We start from the raw sequence: 15,165 nt of genomic DNA, 5'->3' as shown, positions 1-15,165 counted from the left end.
GTCTTTAGCCTTTCTTGCCAGGAAATGTATTGATACCTCGATGCGATCGATATCTGTCCATATAAGTGTGTTAAATGATAAAAATATGTTTAGCTTATATCTATAATTTAATTTAGATACGTGATATGACATAACTATATAAATATGTGAATATGAATATAACGTGTATGGATGAGTACGTGTACATCCCACTTTACTTAGAAAAAGCCAAACCTGGCTCGGGAATGCATACGCCATCCGACTCGACCCGCCTCGACTCGGCTCGACTCGAGTGATCTAAAAGCCTTAACGACAAATTGATAGACGAACACCAAATCAAACACAAGAAAGTAAAAGTCCCGGCCGAACATTTACACGCAGACCCCCCAACTCCCCAGAAATTATCTCGAAAATCTCCAAACGGGAGATCTCGCGCGATCGTCCGCGTCGGCCGGCGGCGAGGATGTCCACCGCGCGGCGCGGCCACCCGCCGCACGAGAACGGGGTGAACGGCGACAGGGACGACGAGCGGGAGGAGGAAGGCGATGAGGGAGAGGAGGAGGAGGAGGAGGTGGAGGAGGAGCCGCGGCTCAAGTACCAGCGACTGGGCGGGAGCGTGCCGGCGATCCTCTCCACCGACGCCGCCGCGGCCATCGCCGTCGCCGACCGCATGGTCGCCCTCGGCACCCACAACGGCACCCTCCACATCCTCGACTTCCAGGGCAATCAGGTACCCTTCGCGACAGGGCGCTTGTGGAATTGGGAATTGTGGTGAGGAACTGGGGAGGGAAGTGTGTTGTGGTGTGCAGCAAACCACGATCGTGGCATTGGAACATCCCTGAAGCTTCCTCTCAGTTTGTCAGGACTTTTAGCATTGGTCTAGTGATTCGTTGTACAAAACTACTGGCCAATTGAACGGTGAAGTTTTGAGGGTTTACCTCTTGAAACCTCCGTTTAGGATTTTGTCTTAAACTCTTAACTGAATTGAGATAGCTGTATGCTGAGAAGTTTCAACACCATAACTACAGAGTCCAGACATATATGTGAGTAAAAAGAAAATTGAGGTTGCTGCTAGCTACGTTACAGCTTCAAATCATGTGACGCATAACTTTCTTTTGTAATATTGATCACACCACTATAAAATATTTTCTGCCTCGAATTTCTGAGTCTGGGGGTTCGTGGAACTTATGAAGCCAAAGAGTGACACGTGATATGTAAAAGTGAAGTGTGTGCTCTAATGCCTGTGAAGTGTGTGCACCAATGCCTTTGCCCCCATCTGTAGAAATGCTATAGTCTCATCAATTCTCATCTTTTTGTTCAATATGTTTTGTAGGTTAAGGAAATCGCTGCTCACACAACAACTATCAATGACATCAGTTTTGATGTGGACGGTGAATATATAGGCAGCTGCTCAGATGATGGCACAGTAGCAATAAGCAGCCTCTTCACTGATGAAAAACTGAAGTTTGAGTACCACCGCCCCATGAAAGCAATTGCTTTAGACCCTAATTATTCCCGGAACTATAGGAGATTTGCTACTGGTGGTTTAGCAGGTCAAGTGCTTGTGTTGACAAAGAAGACTTGGGGAGGAGGCTACAATAAAAAGGTATGCTTGGTTTTCTTGGGATAATAGATGATCTGATGTATTCAGTGAGCTTTATTGGTTGTTGTCTCATCTCTTCATGTCTTAGGTTTTGCGTGATGGTGAAGGACCAATCCATTCTATGAAGTGGAGGACGGACCTTCTTGCTTGGGCTAATGATGCAGGGGTGAAAGTGCATGATATGAAAACAGACAAAGGAATTGCATTCATAGAGCGACCGAAAGGAATTCCCCGGCCAGAGTTTTTAGTTCCCCACCTAGTCTGGCAGGTAAATAATTCTGTTATCTATATGGATGATGTATAGTGCAGTTGAACCATGTACAGCTCGACTGGAACATTTCAATTTGGTCAGCATATAAGAAAATCATAACTCTAGTGAGTGGAAGACGGAGGATATTAGTGAAAAGAGAGGGGGGAAAGCACATGATGCACATCAGTTTATGAATAAATGAATCATATTGTTAATTATGTCAAGGAGCATAATAGTTGTGTTATTTGCGGGGGAATAAGAAGATATGCACATCAGTCTAAGATTTTATTTTCCCGTCTATAGTTCAATGGAAAATCCACATATTGCACTGACTGATCTTTACTTGCTTAGGATGATACAGTCTTAGTTATTGGATGGGGAACAAGCGTCAAGATTGCAGCAATTCGAACAGATTTATCTCACGGACTCAATGGCATACAAAGGACTATCACCACAGCGAGTTCTGAGAAGTATGTGGATATTGTGGGTTCGTTCCAAACAGGCTACCACATATCTGGGATTGCTCCATTTGGTGACCTTTTAGTTGTGCTTGCCTATATTCCTGATAAGGATGACAGAGAGAAAAAGTTTAGTACCTCTGTTCCTTCACGCCAGGTAATCAACTAATCATCAGTGCTTGTCCCTTACATTGCACTCTGTAAATCTCTATTACATCTATATTATATACCAGATACCTTTGCATTAAAATCGTACTGCTAAGATTGATAAATTTCTGTTATTTCTAACATTTTGTAGGGAACCGCACAGCGTCCAGAAATACATCTTGTATCATGGAAAAATGATGAACTTACTACAGATGCTCTGCCTATTCATGGTTATGAGCACTATAAGGCAAAGGATTACGCTCTTGTGCATGCACCTTTCTCAGGTTTAATTGATTGTGCTCCGACAGTAATGGGCATTCTTTTGGTTCTCTTGATGGAAACTTTTCTGTTCCTCTTGTCTTTTTGGTTCAGGAAGTAGCAATGCAGGTGGACAGTGGGTGGCTGGCGACGAACCTTTGTATTACATTGTGTCTCCTAAGGATATAGTGGTTGCAAAGCCAAGGTTGTTTAAATGTTACAAAGCAAAAGCTCATATTAACCCCCAATTCATTATGTCAAATTTATCTGATTGTCACTTTGAGGACCTTAGTGATCTCAATTGTTTTGCCTAAAACAATTAATTGTAATTAGGAAGTGAGCGAGCTACTGACAAAAAATCACTTAGTAAAATGTCTGATACAGTGCTATTTCATTTCTCTTGAGTCTTGACTACTAGATGTATAACCATGTTATTAGTTAGATATTTGAATTTCTTTTGATGTTGTCCAGTTTGCTTATGTCTTTGTCCTTTTCGTAACAAAAGATCCATGACACATTTCATCTGATATAATATGTACTTCCAATTAGAGATGCTGAAGATCATATTGCTTGGCTTCTTCAACATGGTTGGCATGAAAAAGCATTGGCTGCAGTTGAGGCAGGACAAGGACGGACTGAGCTTCTTGATGAGGTGAACTAGAAAATAGTTAAGTTTGATTAGTAAATGAAGAACAGTATGCATCATCTGTCTGATGATGAGGATGTCTCCTTAAATTTTATAGGCACCTACCTGTGACTAAGATCTCTACTTTTGATGGTCAGTTCATTTAATGCTGGTTCACCATTTTCATCAATAAATGGGACCTCTATGATGCACCAACTGTTGTTTCCATGCAAAATGGGTCATTTTCTAAAGTGGCTCAAATAATGCAAATAAAAGATAAACCTCTGAAATACATTTATTCCATCTATTTTATACATTACCCTAGTCCCATGCATTTTCAGAGAGTTAATTGTAGCATGTTTAACAACTTGTCTAATTGTTCTACCTTTTATGAGCCCATTTATGAGAACTTGTCCAAAACTACAAAAGGAGACCTAATTACACGAGGAAATAGTTAAGTTATTAAAGTTTTCTTGATGTTATTTCATGTCAGGTGGGTTCAAGATACCTTGATCACTTGATAATTGAAAGGAAGTATGCTGAAGCTGCTCAACTCTGTCCAAAGTTGCTGCGAGGATCTCCTTCAGCATGGGAGAGGTTAGAAAAATATGCTGATACACATTTGTCGCCTTCTTATATGATCTAGTATAACAACAATGACAAAAGTTTGGGGTTTTGATCCGTCTGTTTTGTGTTAGTTGATCCTTTCTTTCTTTTTGGTGTGTATGTGTAGTAATCAGAGCTTGTATGCCACAGGTGGGTATTTCACTTTGCTCATCTCCGCCAACTTCCTGTTTTGGTCCCTTATATACCTACAGAAAATCCTCAGCTGAGTGATACTGCCTATGAGGTGCTGTGCCAATTCAGAAGTCTTTGCTGACTCATTCCAACACCTATATGTTTGCAATATTATTATGATTGTCTCGTGTAGGTCGCCCTTGTAGCTCTTACTACCAATCCTTCTTTCCATGAACTTCTCTTGACTACGGTAAAAATTTGGCCGCCTACTTTATACACCGCTTCACCGGTCATATCTGCCATCGAACCACAGTTGAACTCCTCATCGATGACTGATCCGTTGAAAGAGGTGGGTTTGGGATATTCTTTAATGGATGTGAAATCTAATTTGATTCTTTTTAGCTCTTTGATTGACATCTTGGTCTTATGTGCACTGTAGGCATTAGCTGAATTGTATGTGGTCAATGGTCAATATGAAAAGGCATTCTCTCTCTATGCTGAAGTAAGTATATCCTAAATTGCAGTTAAATGCTTCATATTCTGCTAAAGTATTTTTGTTCTACCAAAGTCTGTATTTCTAATCCAACCTCATTTTGTTCAGCTCCTGAAGCCAGAAGTATTTGAATTTATTGAGAAGTACAACTTGCATGATGCCATTCATGATAAGGTATGGCCCCAAATGGACGTAGTATAATACTTCTAGTTTGCATTTGTCATATTGAATTAAAGGCTGGCCTGTTGTCTGTTTTAACTACTTATGCAGAGTTGCACTCTACAGAGATATTGTTACAGATATAATTTAGAAAAAGCCTTCTGTATCCTCCACCTTAATACTTACTGCTTTTGTATATTCTACAGGTTGTCAATCTTATGATACTGGATAGTAAAAGAGCAGTTCACCTATTGATCCAACATCGTGATATCATTCCCCCATATGAAATCGTGGAGCAGTTGTTGCATACCAGCAAAAATTGTGACAAGAAATATTTGTTGCATCTATATTTACATGCTCTGTTTGAGACAGACATACATGCTGGAAAAGATTTTCATGATATGCAGGTATTTGATTGTCCCCTTTTAACATGGAGTCCTTATAGTAAATGCCTTACTTATTATAGTAAATTTCCCCTATTTTTTGTACCTCAAGTTTGTGTTTGACAATAACTCATAAGTCTGATCTGTCTGCGCTATAGGTGGAGCTCTATGCAGATTACGAGCCAAGGATGTTATTACCCTTCCTCCGTACCAGTCAGCATTACAGGCTTGACAAGGTCATATTTACAAATAAAAAAGTCAGCATTACAGCATTGCCTTGACAATTTGTTGTTGTTATTCCAGGCATATGAAATTTTTGCACAAAAAGAACTTGTAATGGAGCAAGTTTTCGTCCTTGGTCGAATGGGCAATGCTAAGGAAGCTCTCTCTACAATTATAAACAAACTGGAAGCCATAGACAAGGTTCCTCTCTTAGGATATCGTGTGCTGTATTAACTAACTTGATATACAGGCTTGGATAGTAACAGAAATCTTGAACTGTATACAGGCCGTTGAGTTTGTTATGGAGCAACATGATGAAGAATTATGGGAGGAACTGATTAGACAGTGCCTCCAGAAGCCTGAAATGGTAATGGGAGCAGATTATGCTTAATCTTCCTTGAGACTGACACACCTTCTGTTTCTTGATTCAATTTTTGTACCTGTTGAGCAGGTTGGAATGCTGCTGGAACATACCGTCGGCAATCTTGACCCTCTGTACATTGTCAGTTTAGTTCCTGATGGACTAGAAATACCTCGGTATGTTTCTACCAAAATCAATTTTGTCCAAAAAACTTGAGAGCCTACAAAATATGTTATATAACAGAAACCTTAGCAGATGAGTCTGTCATCAGAAGTCACTAACAGTTTCTAAATCATCCACCCATAACCCCTTGGTGATATTGCCATGAGTCATGAACATTATAGAACGTGTGATATCGTGAAATTCAGCTGATAGACAACCTTCATTTGATCCAACCCTAGAAAACTATGACTGTTGTAGGATTTGATCGATATTGTCGAATCCAGCTGATAGACACCTCATTTAATCCAGCCATTTCCTTTCCTGGTTCGAGTGTTTACTCATGCTTTTGATAGGTTGCGAGACCGCCTTGTGAAAATTGTGACGGACTACCGCACAGAAACCTCACTGCGGAATGGATGCAATGATATACTTAAGGTTAGCTATCTTTTGTTTACTACCCTGCTCTATGTTTCACCCATCTGAAATTCTGAGCGTGTCCAAAATATGCCTTGCACAGGCTGACTGTGTTAACCTTTTGGTTAAATACTACCATGAGGCTCGACGTGGAGTTTACATGGCAAGCATGGACGAGGAGGTACACGGAAACAGAGTTGATGATGGATCTTCGCGAGGAAGTGAGAGATCATCAAGTGTACGGGCTCTAGATATCAAGTCCAGAACGAGATGTGGTGCCCGCTGTTGCTTGTGCTTCGATCCTTTGCCTATCCAGGACGTATCTGTCATTGTTTTCTACTGCTGCCATGCATATCATCTGTCTTGCCTCGAAGGTGGGTTAGAATTGATGAAATCAAACATTAATCAGGATAGCGACAATGGCTCGGATGATGATGGTGGCTCCCCGTTAGGCGAGTCTAGTATGCGATGTGTATTGTGCACTACTGCCGCTGCGTAATTTATACCGTATTGGGTTAGTCCACACTACCTTGTGTTGTAAGTTTTGAGCCCTGTAATTATTGTGTTCTTTTGGCGTGTTACATATGTACAATAGCGTGATTCTTTTTTGAGGGAAGCCATGTCCTCGGGCAAGAGGAGTTTTGTATAAATTTGATGAACCAACATGAGAAAGTTGTACGGCGTTTTTTTTTTTTTTTTTTGGCAATGCCACGCTTGCCAGATAATCAAAAGTTCATTAAAGATAGCAGAGTGGTTCTTTTCTGAAACTACCAAGAGATTTTAGGAATATGATACCTTCCTCCACTTTTTTTTCTATCGTGCACACGAAGTTTTAAGTTTGTCCCCGATTCTGCAAAGCTGAGAGGAAGCAGAGCAACTCTCTATGTTGAACTCCGTTCGTTTTATGTTCACGCCCATATGCACTTGCACTTGACTAGAAGTTCACATTTCTAGTGACATTCAAGTAAACATCTCATAGATCATTCAAGTAAACATCTCATAGATCATTGGAAATATAAACATTGCACGTCCTGTAACATTCTAACCAAAACACACTCTAAACTTGCAAAGGTATCAATAACATAGCTCCTCATTATATTATTCCAAGAGAAGATAGCAACTAATATATCCAAAGATGGAAACTGAATACAGCCATTTCATGCAGAACATACTCGTCTATACACTGCTCTTCCTGGGATCAGGGCATGGTAGAATTCCCCAGTTTCTCCTTACTTCCTCCAAGTCTTCATTGAAGTGCTTTTCATAGTAAACAGACATCAGATCTGTACACTTGAGGCCTGCTTTTGTTGCCCATGGGAAGTAATGCTGGAAAAACAAAGTCCTTTGTTTCCCACTGAACCTCGCAGAGCCCCCGACAACTGATAGCATGCACATTGGGAGGAACATCTGTTCAAATTCGATCACCTTGAGGGCAGTCTCTCCAATCAGGTTTGTTGGAAGGCCGAACAACACGTGCCAAAAGTCATGCACCTCGCGGGCACGTGTTGCAACGTATGCAAGCTCATCAGTGTCCATGAAACGGACAGGTGGGCGATCATCTGGTGAGAAGTTCCTTGATCCCATGAACTGAGCATATGCAGCACCAAACGTGTTCTGAGGCATGTCCCAGGCATGAGAAACCTGCGAGGATATAACACGAGGACGCTCCAAAAGAACTTCCTGGAGGAATAAGGCTATATCATTAACATGGATGGGGGAAGAAATTCATGACACAAGTAGGTAATTGCATATTCAGTTGGCATGAGTTGCTTTTACTTGCGTATTGCATCAGAATATCACAACGACAAATCTACGTTGCACAGAAAATTGGTAAGTTAGAGTCCAACCCAACAAGGAATAGTATTTTGGAAATCGAATTCAATGCAGAATATAGCAATAGAAGGAAGCAATTGGCTACAATATGCTTAATCACAAGCCAATAACCTAATCTGATCTATCCATGATTGCATCAGCTTGCTAAAACATACAGGTAAAAGGGAAAAGCAACAATTCACAAGCATTCTAGTATCAGAGTACCATCATATTGGCAGTTCACATTTTCCACATGGAGAAAACAAATATGTTTCACTAATTGGGTATATGATTTACAAAATCTGCTATTACCAAAAGCTATAAGGAATTCTGAGCCATAGATGGTGGAGGACAACTTTCTGACAATAGAGGGGGCAGTATTGGTTTACCTTGCCTTCTGCACTGTTCTTCATTCGCTGCAGCACACGCTCAAATGCTGGCTTCCCAGTAGTCTCTCCAAGAGCAGCTATCAGATCAGCTCTTCTTGGGTCAAGCAAGGCCCCAAATGCAGAACCAAGTGCAACAGCTGCCTGCTGCCACCCCTTCAGATGCACACGGGCCCCCAGCATGGCTCTACAAACACCGAGAAGCAGCAGTCAGAATACTACAGCCTCATGCCATTTTCTAGTTTCTGAATAAATCATAATAGCAAGTAGCAGCAACATACAACTGAACACTACACACGCGACATGCTGCGATGCAATTTCTACTTGTAAGATCAACGACCAGGCTGCGTGCAAATGAAATGCCGGCTGCCATACCGGCAAAGAGCACGGGTCCATGAGCAGTATGAGCCAAATGCCACTAATAGGCATTTCATCGAACAGACAGAGCGTACCACCCCTGACACCGGCAGGCAACGAGAGAGCTTCCATCAACAGCCTGGAAGCAACAATGGTAACATCGAGCTCGTAACCCTAATGCAATCTAGGCACAAATCCACCAAATCAACCACCCAGGGCCTAGGGCTAGAGGCGGAACGACGGGGACACGCGGGGACACCACCCCTCGACCGCGCGGGATACGGCAAGACCTCCCGAGGTGGCTAGAATACTTACTCCTGACGGTCTGCCGGAGTGGAGAACACGGTGGCGCTCTCACGGCTACGGCGAGAACGAGACGAAGGCGACCGTCGAGGGGAACGGGCCTCTCGCCGCTGAACCTGACTCAAGCCGGAATGCAAGGGTGTTTATGAAAAAATGTCAAAAATTACAAAAGGGGCCCTGAAGAAAAAACTATTTCCGAAGAGCTCCCCGCCTCATCAGCCTATCACCCAGTGACCAGAGGCCGCACGGCGAGGGCGATGGCGGTGGCGGTGGCTCTTACCACTACCTATCGCTCCTGCTCCATAGTCTCCGTTCCCCCACGGTCACCGCCTCAACGACGGAGGCCTTCTCCAACTCGCGCTTCGGGGGCGGTGGAGGTGCGTGTCTGCACGAACCGCACATGCGCGCGCCATGGCGTCCTGGCTGCGCCCGCGGGCCTCGCGCCGCCGCGCGTAGACGTGGCCTCTTGCGGGTGCCTTGGCCGCTGCGGCGCGGGGCCCTCCGTCGTCGGGAGGGGCGCCGCGTTGTTCGGACACGTGGGCACGGCGGCGCGCGGCGCGCAGCTCCTGGAGCATCTCCTCGGAGCCGCGGAGTTCGACGCGGCCGCGGGTCTCGCCGCGAGGGAGAAGGCGGAGGCTGCCCTCGAGAAGGGAAATGCGGCCGAAACGGAAGCTCTCTTAACTGAGGTCTGTAAGAAGGCGCCATTCTGACAAGTGTGCTTTGCTTGCGTTGTTGCTTGGTGTTTTTGATAATCTCATTGTATTAACTTTTTTTTTGGGGTCTCACTGTAACTTGGTTATACTTGTGTGTTTTGTAGGCAATTTGTCTCAATGCTTGTGGTGGTCTGCGTTTGGTGTACAGCAGCAGTTTTTTTTAACACCGGTACCCTTTCCTGGTTCTTTTTTGAGGTCTTATAATAGAGTGCGACACCACGGATCCATCCCGGGCGGGCTGGCTCATGATGGGAGGCCAAGCCAGCCGAGCTACGCTCGCTTCGCTGTACAGCAGCAGGTTATGTTCTATTGTTTTAAGTTTGGTGTGAGAAATAGTGCTTGTAAGTGTAATTGTGTACTTCCTGTAAGTTTAGCATGTGTCATTTTGTGGCAATTATGCAGGTCGAAGGCGAGATTGACACTAGGGGATATCTCTGGCGCGCTTGAGGACGCTGAGGAAGCAATAAGAATAGCTCCCGAATTTCCTCAGGTATTTGTTTTTTTTAACCACCAAATTTCCTCAGGTATGACTTTGCTTGTAATTTCATATTCATGTCTTTCTGTTCATGTTATGTTGTCCTTGGGAGAAGCTTGATCATTGCCGATTGATGATCTCTATCTATATTTTTCGGCGTCTCAGTTATGAATTGGATGGTTCCAATTTGCCAATTTTTGCTGATAACTTTTGGAAGTACCTAGGAGTGCATAGTACCTAGTAACTTCGTGAGGGGTGAAGTGAGGAAGGGTTGGTACTTGTAAAAGTCAACAAAACCAAATAGTACCCTCATTCATGACTTCCTAAGTTTACAATGATGGCAGGAAATTTTAGGTGCATTACTTGTAGTGCAATGCTTAATTTTCTCAGTTCAGAGGGCGTAAGTGGCCTTGGGTGATAGGTGACCACAGCTAGTTTATGCAAATTTATCTGTAACTTGTCTATCATATGTAATCTGAAATGACAAGCACTTGTATGGAATGGAGGAACTTCTCGGAACAGTGTACATTAATAAAAAGGCCGTTTTCATGGTATTGATTATAAGTCAATAGCATTTCCATTTGAAGCCTTGACGAACAGAAATCTTCACTGTATCCGTAGGCATAGAGTTTCATTCCTCATTTACGAGATAATTTGTCAGACATTACTTCCTTCCGAACTGCCTGCTGTTTTTATTATTATTATTTCATGGTCTGTTCAGCTCTTATTCACCATGGCTATGGCCTATGCAGGCTCACTTATTGCGAGGGGGTGCGTTTCTTGCAATGGGTGAATATTGTGTTGCGGAAGATGCTTATGCAGATGCCTTGGATCTTGAACCTATTTGCCGGTTCAAGTCTTTCAAGGTTAGCATCAGATATTTGAATTGCAAACCTTTTGGTTTCCTATTCCAGTTGCAGTTACCTAATTTAGCTCTGTCAGCTCAATAGCTTATGCATTCTGTCACATTCCATTGCTCAGGCACGTGTGGAAAGGCTACAAGAAAAGCTTGTTGGTGCAAGCTGTTCATCATAATCCATAGTTCATATTGAAACTTTCACTTCTGGCATCAGAAGTTCCACCCAGCAATGCACATCACATATGCACGTGGTAGATCTGAATTGCTCGATGCAACATCTGGAGGTAGTATACATAGTTAGCTTCATTCCTTTTGGTTAGCATCGCATAGTGTATAGTCTTCTCTTGACTATTTTTAGCAATCTTATATTTGGAATAAATGGGATGATGAGATTAAGATGTTGGCAAGGATTTTTCTTTTTTTTGATTTGTTGAAAATCTAAGGTTTCATGATTTGACACTACATGAGGTGAAAATTTTAGTATCATTAATCTCAGGTCTCCTGAATTCAGTTGCAACGTGCATGTATCTTCCTTTCTATTTCTTTCTTTAAAAAATAATATTTCTTTTTTTTTGTTCACTCGTTTCTTTTTTGGTCGATGAAGCTAAGCTTGTTCTTATCAAGTTTTATCTTTTTTTTCTCGAACACGCAGGAGAGCTACGTGTCATTTCATTAAGAAGAAAGTGACCTAGTTTATAAGGGAGATCAGACTCGAAAACTTTAACAAGTACTACAAAGTTTTATCATCTTATATTCTTATGTCAATGTGGACCAGCATGGACCCATGTGTGTCCCACTTAATGGAATTCAGTCCTTTTTGCACCCGTATTTTGTGGGAAGCTAGTTCTTTTTGTCCCCAATATGGGTCGACAGGACATTTTTTCGGAAAGGATATGAGTCCACTTATGCCCCACAACATTGAAGTCTGAACTTGCAATTCTGGTCTTCAAAGCTGACCTGACCAATCTGCCAGGCTGCCAGCAATTTGCCACCTTGCTGGGATTCTAAACCAGCTTAGAGATAGGAAAACTGCTTTCTTTCTTAGCACAACAGATTTCTATAAAAAAATTATATCGTGGGCCATCACCTGGATTGGTTTGAGCACATGCAAGATGATAAGAACGTTCTTAGTATGCTATATTAAATTGAAAAAACAAATAAAACATTAGCTGTGTTGATTGTGATGTTTAGCTGATTTGCTGCCCGTGTGATGCAGTGTACGGAAAGAAAGCTTAATGGATAACCTTGCTGAACCTCCTCGTAATCTGCCGACTTTGATCTGGTGAGCACGAGGTGGACATTGTAATGAGATTGTTGAAATGGTCATATCATTTACATAACACCAGATGGTCATATCATTTACATAACACCAGATACTCTTGCATCAATACCAGTCATATTGTTAGTATGTTACAGTTGCAGACATGCCCTCATGAGATCCTTATAATGCAGTCATGCATAACAAATCATATATGGTTGTGACTTCCACCACCGTGAAACAACGGTCAACTATAAAAAGAAATCATATGGGTGGCTAACAGCAATTTCATTATCTATTCTTTTTTGCTGCTGAAGCATTTTTGTATCTAATGATCTGCACCTGTTAATTCATACGCTTGACTTCCATTTTTTCTTCACGGAATGTTACATTGTTAGTTTGTTACACATACTTGTCTTTCCCCAAGTGCTACGCAATGTTACAAGCAAAATGCTTTCAGTAACTGAATTCTGTTTTTGCTCGTTGTATTGTGTACTCTGGAACTTCAGTTACTTGTCAGGTTGCATTAGTTCAAGGTTGCACATTTCAAACTTGAGGCGTACCTTTCCCCTCCTGTCAACATCAGTTCAATTGAAAAGGGTCGGTCTGCATCAAGGAATCCGTAATTTCAGGCTTATACTTCCTATGACCTGTTCGTCCTCATTATCCATGTGTTGTGTGCAGCTCAAGTTTTCCTTGAGGTCAGGTCAAAGTCGATGGGCGAACTGACGAAGGGGGAGGGAGGTTCCGACGCCCAAGTTTCGCTCCCACCGGTTTCGGATGCGTGGCGCTAAAGCGAAGCACGCATGGTGGCAACTGTAGCGCCACTACCAAACGGCTCGAGGTAATCTTCTTGGCCGGCTCCTGGTTGCCGCAATCAGCCGTGGTTTGTGCTTGCAGTTGCAGTTGCTTGTTCCCACTTACCACTTCATTGGTTATTGCACTGGATGTCTTTTTCTCGAACACGCGTGTCAATATGTTAAGAAAAAGAGCCATTCAAAAACAATGCCGTGTCAACGGCCGGGTTATTGCACTGGATGCCACCAAGTGAAAATACTATTTGCAGCATTGCGTCGTGCAGGCACACCCGGACTGACCAGACGATTAGTTAGGTGCACAAGGAGATATCTTACCTGTAAGTGATGTAGGTTCTGATGTGCCACGACCTGTGTTCGGTTCGTTGCGTCCACGGTAAGTAGGAAAAAGTTGGGAAATGAATGTTATGGGCATATCAGCGAAGTATCCGGTCCAGAAAAAATCATGAGCAAAGCATAAGAACTTAAGCTGACTTGGAAAAATAAAAACTGTGGTACACCTCTCAAAGATATAGAGACCACCATGCCGAGCTACAAGTCCTACGACACAGGAGCGGGACTCTATAACAAGCCAAGGTCTTGGGGCCAAGAGGGCCGTTTGGAGACTTGGGTCCTGTTTAGGGGAACTCCAGCTTTTCCAGAAGCTGCTGATATGAGAAGCTAGCATGTTTGGCAACCTAGCTTTTGGATACCTAGTGAGAAGGCTGAGCTAAACCTGTTTGGGTGAAATATCTGAAATACCCTTAGAGATAATGAAGACTTAATTATGCGTACAGTTTGGTTAATACTGTCATGCCTTCACCAAGCATACACTTGGACACAACTGCTTTTGTTAATTTTTGACATTTTTGAATGGAGATTTCCATATTCACTATTAGACTAATTCGGGCCTAGCAGTGAATCGTCACACGGCCATTGATCATCAAAACTTATTGCTAGCATCAAAGAACAATTCTGACAAAGCATCCTTGTCCACCAGGAGTCAACAAATCAAATGATGAAATGACTATCCTGTTCATTCTTCATTCTGTTTCAAACAAGCCTTGCAGAAGAAATTAGCATCCTTCAGAAGATTATGAATTAACAACCCTCACAGAAGTAAGTTAGCTTGTTTCTCTGAAAATTCTTAATTTTTTTGAACTCTGAACCATTCAGAAATAGCTGAAAATCTGAACATTTATATAACACACGCATAGCAGGGTCCTTGGCAATTACAATCACATGCACGAGCACGATTAGACAAGAAATTTCGCTAAGATCTGCATACTATAAGGGGGGAATTCCATTCAGAGATCACACACACAATGACTGTGAACAAATCTTGCGTGAAGAAGAACCAGAGTTCCTAACCGAAACATGGTTCTGACTATGTACGAAGAAATAAAAATCTCAAGAACCAAATCTTTGTTAGGTCGACTCTGTGAGCACCTAAATATTAAGGGCCTGTTTGTTTCAGCTTTGGATTGTGACTTTCAGCTTTTACAATTCGAAACTGAAACAAACAGACAGCTTTTGGTTATAGCTTTTTAAAATATGCTTTTTAACTGTAGCTTTTGATAAATTGTGAAAGTTCATTTTACTAAACTATCCATAAAAGGTTTTTAGAATCTACAATCTAAAAGCTTTTCATAATCCAGCATTTTACAATCCAGCTTTTCACAATTCAGCTTTTATAAGCTGCTTTTCAGAATCTCCAGCTGAAACAAACAGGCCTTAACTTGCAATATACTAGAACAAGAACACAACTCGATGTAGCAAACCAGACTGAAAAATTCCACGTGAGGATAGCAAAAGCGAGTGATTATACGGGTTGAGGGTTACAACTTCCTCTTTAAAATATCATCCTCGTCGCCCCTAACCGGTTCTCCGGCGAGATCTGGCTGCCCGTGCTGCGTCACACCCGCAGCTTCGCTGGTCGTAGAGGCAGGTCCGACA

At 42.4% G+C, this 15,165-nt stretch overlaps 3 protein-coding genes and 1 long non-coding RNA gene across 4 annotated transcripts; 3 read left to right on the top strand and 1 right to left on the bottom strand.

Moving 5' to 3' along the window:
- Positions 1-298: 298 nt before the first annotated feature.
- LOC133925237 (vacuolar protein sorting-associated protein 41 homolog) lies at positions 299-6,997 on the top strand. Its single transcript, XM_062371132.1, has 19 exons — positions 299-709; positions 1,313-1,585; positions 1,671-1,850; positions 2,184-2,447; positions 2,589-2,721; positions 2,810-2,900; positions 3,245-3,347; positions 3,814-3,917; positions 4,077-4,170; positions 4,252-4,407; positions 4,498-4,560; positions 4,660-4,725; positions 4,917-5,117; positions 5,252-5,329; positions 5,397-5,516; positions 5,602-5,682; positions 5,767-5,852; positions 6,192-6,273; positions 6,356-6,997. Exons 1-19 carry the CDS (start codon positions 443-445, stop codon positions 6,749-6,751), a joined length of 2,838 nt encoding a protein of 945 aa, XP_062227116.1. The 5' UTR covers positions 299-442; the 3' UTR covers positions 6,752-6,997.
- Positions 6,998-7,230: 233 nt separating this feature from the next.
- LOC133925233 (ubiquinone biosynthesis protein COQ4 homolog, mitochondrial) lies at positions 7,231-9,275 on the bottom strand. Its single transcript, XM_062371130.1, has 3 exons — positions 9,123-9,275; positions 8,454-8,637; positions 7,231-7,932 (listed from the first exon to the last, which is right to left on the bottom strand). Exons 2-3 carry the CDS (start codon positions 8,631-8,633, stop codon positions 7,429-7,431), a joined length of 684 nt encoding a protein of 227 aa, XP_062227114.1. The 5' UTR covers positions 8,634-8,637; positions 9,123-9,275; the 3' UTR covers positions 7,231-7,428.
- Positions 9,276-9,324: 49 nt separating this feature from the next.
- On the top strand, positions 9,325-10,123 carry LOC133925235 (uncharacterized). Its single transcript, XM_062371131.1, has 2 exons — positions 9,325-9,796; positions 9,928-10,123. The coding sequence occupies exons 1-2, from the start codon at positions 9,368-9,370 to the stop codon at positions 9,985-9,987; spliced, it is 489 nt and encodes a 162-aa protein (XP_062227115.1). The 5' UTR covers positions 9,325-9,367; the 3' UTR covers positions 9,988-10,123.
- A 1,228-nt stretch (positions 10,124-11,351) lies between these two features.
- LOC133925236 (uncharacterized) lies at positions 11,352-13,391 on the top strand. The gene is made up of 4 exons (XR_009910921.1): positions 11,352-11,441; positions 12,374-12,439; positions 12,925-13,015; positions 13,100-13,391. It is a non-coding gene; the product is annotated as an uncharacterized LOC133925236 (long non-coding RNA).
- Positions 13,392-15,165: the final 1,774 nt, after the last annotated feature.

The sequence above is a fragment of the Phragmites australis genome, chromosome 7 (assembly GCF_958298935.1).
Source record: "Phragmites australis chromosome 7, lpPhrAust1.1, whole genome shotgun sequence".
In the NCBI taxonomy this organism is placed as follows: Eukaryota; Viridiplantae; Streptophyta; class Magnoliopsida; order Poales; family Poaceae; genus Phragmites; species Phragmites australis.
This window is presented reverse-complemented; position numbering and strand designations above follow the sequence as displayed.

Bases quoted from the DNA above. Each gene is read 5' to 3' on its own strand.
- LOC133925237 (XM_062371132.1), top strand. From the start codon at position 443: ATGTCCACCGCGCGGCGCGGCCACCCGCCGCACGAGAACGGGGTGAAC. The intron at 1,851-2,183 runs GTAAATAATTCT...TTACTTGCTTAG, and splicing joins TTCCCCACCTAGTCTGGCAG to GATGATACAGTCTTAGTTAT. The intron at 3,918-4,076 runs GTTAGAAAAATA...TGTATGCCACAG, and splicing joins TCTCCTTCAGCATGGGAGAG to GTGGGTATTTCACTTTGCTC.
- LOC133925233 (XM_062371130.1), bottom strand. From the start codon at position 8,633: ATGCTGGGGGCCCGTGTGCATCTGAAGGGGTGGCAGCAGGCAGCTGTT. The intron at 7,933-8,453 runs GTAAACCAATAC...TTATTCCTCCAG, and splicing joins AGAACAGTGCAGAAGGCAAG to GAAGTTCTTTTGGAGCGTCC.
- LOC133925235 (XM_062371131.1), top strand. From the start codon at position 9,368: ATGGCGGTGGCGGTGGCTCTTACCACTACCTATCGCTCCTGCTCCATA. The intron at 9,797-9,927 runs GTCTGTAAGAAG...TGTGTTTTGTAG, and splicing joins CGGAAGCTCTCTTAACTGAG to GCAATTTGTCTCAATGCTTG.